Source organism: Montipora capricornis, chromosome 6 (assembly GCF_036669925.1).
Source record: "Montipora capricornis isolate CH-2021 chromosome 6, ASM3666992v2, whole genome shotgun sequence".
Taxonomy (NCBI): Eukaryota; Metazoa; Cnidaria; class Anthozoa; order Scleractinia; family Acroporidae; genus Montipora; species Montipora capricornis.
The window spans coordinates 26,284,644-26,294,643 of record NC_090888.1 but is presented as its reverse complement, the minus strand read 5'-3'; the positions used below and the strand labels follow the sequence as shown (position 1 = coordinate 26,294,643).

Sequence of the window (10,000 nt, the reverse complement as noted above, 5' to 3'; positions counted from 1 at the left end):
TATTGCACCAGTCCGGATCGGCGATTCTTTCGTTAATCAAGTTAACAAATCCCGCTTACTTGGCACTGTGGTGGACAATAAGCTGAGCTGGACACCTCACTTGATGGATCTAAAGAAGCGCTTTGCCATAAAGTTAGCCTTGCTAAAGAGGTGCAAATTCTTACCTAAGAATGTTTTAGAAGCATTTTATCTTACTGTAATTCTACCGACTGTCACCTATGGGTTACCTTTGTGGGGATGCTGTAGTAATAAGGAACTGTTTAATTCAGTAGAAAAGCTACACAGTACAGCTGCCAAGATAATTTTTAATTTAGGATCAGATACCCCGCATACAGAGGCCTTAAAGATAGCGAATTGGCATCCACTCTGCTACAAATATAAGATTGCATTAGTAAAACTGATACACAAGGCTCACTGGGAAAATCTGCCTTTGCCATTATGTGACAATATAATCTGTAGACGAACATCGAAATATCCGTCTAGGACACCTGACTCTGTCTGTGTACCTCGCTTCAACTCAAGATTTGTCCATTTTTCGATTAGATATAGAGGTGCGGCTCTATGGAATAACACCTTGGCCAACGATCATTCAATTGTAAACGCGAGCTGTAAAACTTTGTCAACCAAGTTGAAAGATAATGCAAGTTTCTTAAATTTTAATTTTTATGCTACGTCAATTTCTACTACAGATTTTAGTGACCATGATTATGTATACTTTTAATCGACATGTATCTTACATATACAATCGTAATTGCCATTTAGTTTTAGCTCTCTTACAACATAGGGATTTTTAGTTTAGGCGTATATAGTATGTAATTTAAGGGATCTTATCTTATTTGTAAACACACGACCCCATAAGCTTACAGCTTTAAACATTATCGTGTTTAAATAAAGGTATATCTATCTATCTATCTAAGAAGAGAAAACTCGAAGAAAAGTGACGCGGATGCAGTAAAGTCTGAAAGAAGAAGTTGATTGCCAGAAGCGAAGGAAGCACCGAGGTGGAAAAGAACTTGTCGAGGGTTTCGCTGCTCGTTTGGCACAGGACTGAACTGTTTGACTGTAAATATTGGAGTTAAGTAATTAGTATAATTAGTATTATCGTTAAGTTTTGTAAAGGAATAGACAATTATTTAAGTAACGTTAGTTTTAGGTACCCTAATTAGTCTGTAATATTAAGCAAGTTTAGGTTTCTTTTTTTTTTTCCTCTCCTAAATTAAAATCTTTAAATTATATTCGTTTATAAGTTTCATGCTTGTGCGTTGCGCAATTGTGGGAAGGGGTTGTGGGAATTGGCAATTGTGGCAAGGGGTTTGTGGTAAGGGGTTGCGCAATTGTGGGAAGAGAATGCACTTCCTGCATTTTGCCTCTTGGATGCACAAAGCTTTGCCGATCCGAGGTTCGTGTTTTGCAGCGCATGTTCGATAACAAAGCGAGTGGGTGGAGAAATTTAAGGAGTAGGCGCGCGCCTCTAAACGGGTCCGAGGGCATTTGTAGACCTCAGAGAATGCACTTCCAGTATTTTGCCTCTTGGATGCACAAAGCTTTGCCGATCCGAGGTTCGTGTTTTGCAGCGCATGTTTCTCATGTTATTCCAAAAAGTTGGGGTGACTTCCAACTCAAACTACGCGGCAAAGTCAACTGAAATAACTGGCGAGTTTCGCCATCAGCCGGTTCTATTGAAAACCCCATAGAATGTAAGATTTTCATAAATCTAAGGCAAAACAACAGCTCATTCAAAGGTAAGTAAGTAGGTACATACCTTGTCCTTGGCGAATTCCCTGGCTTCGTCCGCATCGTCAAAGAAAGTATATACAGTTACATTGCATGTGTCCAACAATGCACGGACTTCTTGCGGACTCTAAATCAGGATAAGGAAAAAATTGTCAACAATACACCTTACGTTTTTATTTGACTGTGATAATCCTTTCCATGGTAAAATCAGAAACCAGCGCGCGAACTACAGTGCTTTTAAAAGGATTCTGATTTCAAATGACGTCCGCAATATTTGAACTTAGACCTCTGAGTAAAAGAATTTCTCCGTCCCGAGTTGAGGGATTCAGGTAGGCACAGCGCTTTTAATTTTCCATACGTTTGGTTTTCATGACGTATATTTTAAAATCCTTTTTAAGAACTATGCTTTCTTAGTAACTAATTACTTCAAGATCCATTTAATGATTATGTTAGTTCTTAGTTATTATGTAGTGATTTGAGATGTTTTCTTTTTATGCATATATTACAGTTATTTGATCTTTTATGACGAAATTCAATTCTTGGGTTGCAAAGTTATCTACCTACCTACCTACCTATTTATTCTATCTATACAAAAAAAGAATACGCGATTGCATGCTTTTTAGAAACCCTACTATATCGCTCAAAGAACGGCTTGGATATTTCCTGAAATTAGGTTCGGGCTCATTACAAACATCTGAGGAGTCCTCACACTACAAAAAATATTGGGATAAAATGACAAGAATGCGTTAGAATCGCACTGTCAATGCAAACGGAGTTCGCAAACAAAATTCGCTAACTTGCATGGCCAAGAATAAAGAGAATCACTAGCAGCGATACGTGAAAATGCACAAAAGGCTATTTAACGTTTCGGGAAACGGCAGTTACCAGTGGGACGCAATATGGTGTGAATAGTCGATCTCCCAGCCAGCTTCTTAAGTGAAACCTCCCTCTGGGAGATTTGCATGAATATGGAAGAACAACGAAATGCGCCCATGACATACAGTATCACATACACATCACGCTTCATCCAGACCCAGGTTCGGGAGATAGTGAAATCAACTGGTCAAAATTTGAGTTTCTCTTGGGTTACAATTTGCTGCTTAAAATTAGCTGCAAATCGAGCATTTGGACTGTGGGTAAAGTGTCACCACACTTGTCAACAATAAATAACACTGGTGTAACTGAAACAATCCCAATTACCTTTTCGTTTGACTGCAGAATGCAAGCAAACAGTCTGGCAGCTTTGTGCTTTGACACATATTTAAATACGCATTTAAATAATTCATCGAGACCAAGATTTCCATCAAAGGCTGTCGGACCCATGAGCTCTCCCAGGTACTTCCACAATTGTGGAAGATCAATTTCTGTGTCTTCAGCAACTGCAAATATTGACTCAAGCCTGTAAATGAAAAATATCTTTTGATATTGCATTGTGTGATTGATGTAGCAGACCATTTACAGCAGAGATGTTTCCGAGAAATTTAGTAAAACAAAGTTTGACCAAAACCTCGGAAAAGTAATTGAAAGATCCCTCTTCACCCAAACACGTGCGCACCAAATCTGTTTCCCCTGACAGAAAATCAGAACCCGCCAATCATAACAAAGCATTAAAAACATATTTAACACGGCCGTTTCAAAACAAGAGAGCAGGTGCGCAAAGCTTTTTGTGGATGAGCAGGGGCATTGAACGGTCTAGATCTTAGGGAGCAAACGTCCACGACTACGAGAATAACCCCACCCTCGCTTTCTGAACATGAAGACGCACTCCAAGATGGTGATCAACAAACAGGAACGCAGAGACGGAAGCCCTAAAAGTATTTCTAGCGCGAGAAAAAGGGACTGGCGGTAAAAAAAGAACGTTAGAGAACATTTTATGTCATATTACGAACACAATGCCACAGGGGACTTTTTTATTGCACAAATTATCACAGAGCTCGGTTGCGTCCACGGTTGATTGTTAAATCATTTGCACGTGGTTAAGGTACCACTCCTTTTATAGAACATCTTCGTTTTTAAGGAGTATCTTTGGACAGCAGGAAATGGACTGGTATGACAAGGTATCCAATTCTTCCACGTTGATCAGAATTCGATAAAGTAGATTTATTCCGACTTTCTTTTGGCCAATCTCTCGTGGGTGACTGAAACAGGCAATACCTATAGCCCTTAACAAAGTCTTAAACCTAAAAATCTAATTGAATTTCCATTGAACGGGTTGAGAGCGACAGATATGTCCAACGACGCCTCAGTGACATGTCGAAATCAACTTCATTGAACTTCAGTAATGCACTTAAGAGTGTCTTCTACACGCAGTTGTAACGGCATTGCTCTAAGCCACCACAACACACACTGTACATACCCATTAAGATAATGTTGAGCTGTGAGAACACCGTCACGCATCAAGAAATGAATGAGCTTTCCAGTGGCCTGTCTTTCGGATGCTCTCTTCTCCATCGTATGATTGAATGTCACTTCAACAAACACGTGGTGCCGTGATGGTGACTGTAATTCTTTGAGACATTCAGCTACCTCCTGTTAGCAAAACAGAGCATTCACAGTTAGGGTAGTTTACTAGAAATTTATCCCCCAAATCCTGCACAACGTATTTCAACGATAACGCCCTAAGAAAAAAAATGAGTGAAACGGTGGTGTGGCCTAAATTCGATTAAACATGGGCCTTGTGGCCAAAACCTCACCGAAAACGTTTCCTGCACTTCTCTAGCGGCATTTAGGTGACTGGGTTGGCCCTTTCAGCAGAACATACTTAAGACAGATAACAACATTTCGGTTGATAAAAACCAGGCCGGCCTGCTCTATTAGGAGATGAGGCAGCTCTCGTAACGTATAATGTGATTGGCTCGCAACCCTAGCCAAAACTCAAAGACTAAACAATCCAAACAACGACTTACAAATAAAAACAATAGAAGCTTCTTACAATACCAAACAATAGCTGGTTTCGAGAGTTGCTTCATTACTAGCTTTATCAGCCGGACACATCAACCGGCTTTTCTTAAAGATTCCGATTCCGCAGTAATGGAAACCCAACCAGCCCAGTGGAGATAGCATACACTTAATGCTTGGTCGGTTTTTAGCCCGTATGTTTAGTTTGGGCAGCTACAATGTTGGTCAATAAACGTTGTAACACTTTACCCATTCCCAGGGGTTAACATGTAACATCCCTTTCAGTAAAAAGGAAACTCTTGTTCTAGCTCGGTCTTGTAGCTTTTCCCTCTTCACGTTGAATTTGGAGGCATCTGACTAATCGAGAATCAACATTGGCGGTGAAGGAAGGGGGAGGGGGGGGGGGAGGGGAGGAAGAGAAGGCGTGTCCATGTCCAAGTCCAAGATATATATATATTTTTTTTTTTGGGGGGGGGGGGTTCAAATAAAAATCATTTTCGTTTTTCAGCAAGTTGCTAAAAAACGTTTTCCAAACAGATTAAACCACTTTTGCTTACCCTCATATCTCTGATATTCAGGAATTCGTCAATAATTGAAAGCGATTTCTTTTTCATCAGTTCTTGTGTCACTTCTTGTGATGCAGCAAGTGCCGCTGACCCAGCACCGGAATCAGTTGCTGGCGCCACCTCTGCTGTTGTTCGAGGAGACTCGCGTCCACTCCCGCGGTCTTGGCTAGCGCGCTGAAAAAAAAAAAAATTACGCGGTGAACTCGAACACTGAGAGAGAAGAAAATAAACTAGTTGACATCTCTTAAAGCTCTTTTGCTGTTAATGTCCACTACATGCGTCGCACGCATAACCCATCCCAAGAAGGAAAATAATAAACGAGCGGGAAACTGAAATAAACGTCGCAGTAAACAATCGCGAATCATCCAAAAAAAGTCTCCGTTAGTTGCACGAGGAAATTTTAGACGTCTGCATCCTACTCTCAATGTGCATACGTTTTCTTTTTTTTTTTTCAGGATCTCTGTTGATTTAATAACTGTGGCTTGAGTCAACTTGAACGCCTAGTGAAATTTGAGTGAGCCTGTGACACCCGAGAAAATAGTTCAAACAATAAAGAGATTTCGCATCGCTTCCACGTGAACAGCCAACGACAAACGACAAGCTCCTGCTTGTCAGGAAAGCATAAAAAATCTCATTCTAACTTGTCTATCTTTTTTAAGAAGCCGCTCGATATCTGTACATTACATGTAAGAAAAAAAGCTAACATCAGACTAGTTCCTTCGATTTTCTTGGCGAGCATGCCACTTGCCATAATACGACACTAAATGTCATTATAATAGCTAAGAAATAAAAAGAGCAACTTGGTCAACCATTACACGGAAGCAACCCGTGCTATGAACCTCTTTGACAAAAGAAATAAACAAGTGTACGCGTGAGATATGCAGATTGGGCTAATTTATGACAATGGTGCATTCACTTTTGGCAAGAGCTTCAATGGGCCATTTCCGAGTTGCTGTTTGTCCCGGTTTCGAAGTGAGTCTTGGTGCTCAACTATTGTAATGGAAATGAGTTTGATTTGCATAAGAATACGCAACTCATTTCCCTTTGAATGGTTGTGCACCAGGACTCGCTTTGAAACTGAGGCATGCAGCAACTCGGAAATGGCAGGGTTCGTACTCTTAAGAGTTTTTCAAATTGCCTGACTTTCCATGATCTTTTCCATAACTTTTTCCAGTTTTTCATGACCTAAAGTTTAGCTGCCAGTTTCGAAAATTGTCAAAATCGTCCTTGTTTTTGGAGTATTTTCTGACATAACTCGCCTGCATTTTATTTTTTAATTTGTCCTTGCTTTCACTTCTGCAATAATTTACGTACCACACGAAACTATAGTTTTCCATAACCGACAATTAAATTCCATGACTTTTCAGGCCTGGAAACTGAAATACTTCAATTCCATGACTTTCCAGGTTTTCCATGACCTGTACGAACCCTGAATGGGCTATTGTCTTTCTCAGTTTCTCTCTTCCAACCTGTTCAAATCTATAACGTGCTTTACCAACAACGATGCTGACGATATGTTAATAAAACCTGTTGATCTTTCCCTCTATAAGTTCTTTGACAGGACAATGTCATGCTACAGATGTTAAAACAAAAGCTTTGGAACTCAGGCAGACACATTCCATCACAAGACAATGTCAGATTACTGGTCTCGGTTGTTCAAAAGGTAGATAACGCTATTGACTGGATAAATCACTATACGGTGCATAGCGCCATCCACCCTTGAAACAACTGGGACCTGGTTGTTAAATCTCCCTCATATCTACCTCGCTTTCATTTGCAGACGTTCTGTATAAAAACTACAAGTGGCCTGTTCAAACGACTCAAATACTGAAGATATCGAATTTTTTTTCGTTCTGATCAGAGCTACCAACCTTGCGCTGCATTGCCGCCCGAACAGCTTCGACAGCCGAATACCTGCAATATTAACGATAAATCGTTAATAGGGACATTTAGCAAAAATGATGACGACGGATGCGAAAAAAATCACCAGAAAATAGACCTCTGCGTTATTGTATGCATTTCGGGATTATCCCCAGTCGTTCGGCTTGGGAAGAGTGTACCAACTTTTCAGGAATGAAGATGGTATGAACGGTGCAGATATTTGGAGAGAAAACTGACATTTCTCGTCGATTGGACATGTTTTCTCCAAAACCTCAAATTTGGTCAATTCACATCGTTGTCACAAAAAAGAACAGCAAAAACAGCAAAGAAATTTGGCAAAACATGAGACGAAAGAGCAGGGGGTAAAGAACCATTGTTTTTATGAACTTTATTACACTTATTGTTTTGTGGCGTTCTGGTCCTTGTCGACGTCGCCTTGCCAAAACTCACCAATGAAATCAACGACGCAAGGTTTCCAAAACACATAAATGAGATTTGCAATCCTCTGTAGCTTTTTACTTGCAGCAATGCGATGACGCTCTCACCTGTTGGCTGGTCTGTTATTGGCTGGTCTGTTATCAGTTTCAGCTGAGACGCCAGCAATGGAGGAACCCGCCGAAGCAGCTGCCGATGGACCTGCACCAGCACCCACTGTGCCTGATCCCCCGCTACTTCTTCTTGCCCATGCTCCATAATCTCGGCCGCCTGATCCAAGAGAGATGTTCTTAGAATCCACAGGACGCTTTCAAAGAGAACACTTCATTAGTACTTATATGAGCATCGCCACCAAGCGGAATTTGTTCTCCACAATAATTACACCATGCAATACTTCATACTCTTGCTCAACGCCACATCTGCGTTGCGAAAAACCCCGTGGACGCTGGGTCAATGTCTTTGTTTTGCAGTACAGTAAACCGTTTTCCTTAATCGACACCTTACGTCTGACGATTTTATTCGAGTGCCAGTCACGAATTAAATGACGCAACTCATCCACTTACTGTAGCAGAGCAAACCACTGCAAGAACAAGAGCAAAGTAGTATAGACACAACTGAATTGTACTTACTCTGATGTTTTGAAACTTCTTAAGATCCACACTAACGTTCCTAGGACCTCTGCCTACAGTAGTCCAGCTTTCATCCGCTTGGGGAATGGCTCCCGGGCGGGGACTACCACGTCCGCCTGTGTTACCTGGTGGGAACAAAACCAGTTAAGAGCCATACAGCATCAACATATGAGTACGTACATATTGTAAAACATCTCGCCCCGGACAACTTAATAAAGTGGACAGGGCACAATACGAAATTTCACCAATTCTTATATTTTATTTTGCGCTCAACTCTGCACACTCTTCAGGTAAAAAATTAATTAGAAATGTGACAGTCGAGAATTATTTGAAAGAAAACTTGTTGTCTGTTTTGTGCTTAAGTATTCAAGGAAAAGGTTCTTCAGGAAAGAGTTTGATCCAGAAAAGTTTTTTTGTTGCGTATAGTAATTTGACACGATAGGGTTTCCTGTCGTCACGCACGCAATGAAATAGGAAGGGTTTTTTGCCTCCAATAGCAAATACGTTGTTTGGTTTAATAAATTTTTCGCTGGAAAAGGTTTTTGTAAGATTGTCCTTTGTGAATTGATCATGTTGTGTAATATTCGAGCTTAATAAATTTGCATACGTGGGTTTAAATGCGATACCCGAGGAGACAGGATTTTTTTCTTTCTGACAAATGATTAATAGGTAGCCAAGTTTTTAACGTCAAAAAAGATCTGTTTTTTCATGTCTTTTGGCTTGTCTTTTAATGTTAACTCCACGCTTTTACGATACTTTTTGGTGCAAACGTAAAGACAAAAATTTTTTCACCTGGCAACAGATTAAACTGAAAAGAAGAGGAATTATGAAGAGGAAACAACATGTTCAGTCCTTCCTTAGTGTGTGCAAGAAACGTTTGCTTAGTGCAACTGCATGACATGCAGGAAAACGTCCGTCAGAGCAATTTGCAGACTATTTAAAGAAGAAACGAGTGAGTTTTACTGAAGCGCGTGTTTTGTTATTAGTCGGGCGACCGACTCTAGGTTTACCAGTGTATTTCTTCGCAAATGTCCGTCACCTGCAATGGGCAATACCGCAGATATGTAGTGAAAACTCAATGTTCATTCCGCTTTATTTTCATTTCTCTAATTCGATAACCTTAGAAGTGATTCTCTGTGATGGCAGAAGAGAGTTACGGTGTTAGGTCCAATACGCTCAAACCACTTACAAACGCAGAGACTGTTCGTGGTAGACCCACATCAAAACACGAAAATGAGCGTGCATTTCGAAAGGGGTCGTTCCGCGAACTCTTGGCAAATATCTCAAATGTTGCTATCAAGCTCTTACAAGTTCTAAAGAGATAAGTTGAGCAGTCATAGAGTACAAAATACGTGCAAACTATGACTAGCAATGACAGAAGTACATTAAGGAACTTTACTCGAAATTTTGTCGCTGGCGGGTGCAAGCTGATATTTCTGATATTTGATAATCAGCATAATGGCACGGAGGACAACAACGACAACAAGAAAGCCGTCATATACCGAGGCGAAGATGTAATTTTATGACTGTCATGATCATTATTTCATATATTTTGTTCAATGTATCAAGTGGATTATCAGTTCTATCAATTTCTCTTTGTACTGCATTAGTTTTCAGTGTAATCATGTACGTTCGCATGTTGTATACGATTGCGTTACCAACGCGAGTAATGTTGAATGTCCTGGGAAAATGTGATGTATTAGGGGAGGCAATGCAGCCATTTGTACATCATCAACATGATGGCGTAGTGAAAATAAAATATAGATCATATATCATATCATATATCATATATATCTTTATTTACCCTCGGATTTTTAGAGTAGCTTGGTGTAGCTAATATCTCCGAGCATTTACCCT

The 10,000-nt window shown here is 40.3% G+C and overlaps 1 protein-coding gene across 2 annotated transcripts in view; it reads right to left on the bottom strand.

Moving 5' to 3' along the window:
• The window catches only part of LOC138051866 (eukaryotic translation initiation factor 4 gamma 1-like), a 61,262-nt gene that overhangs the window by 19,077 nt on the left and 32,185 nt on the right, over positions 1 to 10,000 (bottom strand). For both annotated transcript variants that reach the window (XM_068898156.1, XM_068898155.1), the window contains exons 12-18: positions 8,144 to 8,268; positions 7,625 to 7,821; positions 7,070 to 7,112; positions 5,190 to 5,372; positions 4,091 to 4,263; positions 2,935 to 3,133; positions 1,763 to 1,861 (exon numbers count right to left, since the gene is read on the bottom strand). In XM_068898156.1, the coding sequence (XP_068754257.1) occupies positions 1,763 to 1,861; positions 2,935 to 3,133; positions 4,091 to 4,263; positions 5,190 to 5,372; positions 7,070 to 7,112; positions 7,625 to 7,821; positions 8,144 to 8,268 (1,019 nt within the window). The remainder of the gene's footprint in view (positions 1 to 1,762; positions 1,862 to 2,934; positions 3,134 to 4,090; positions 4,264 to 5,189; positions 5,373 to 7,069; positions 7,113 to 7,624; positions 7,822 to 8,143; positions 8,269 to 10,000) is intronic.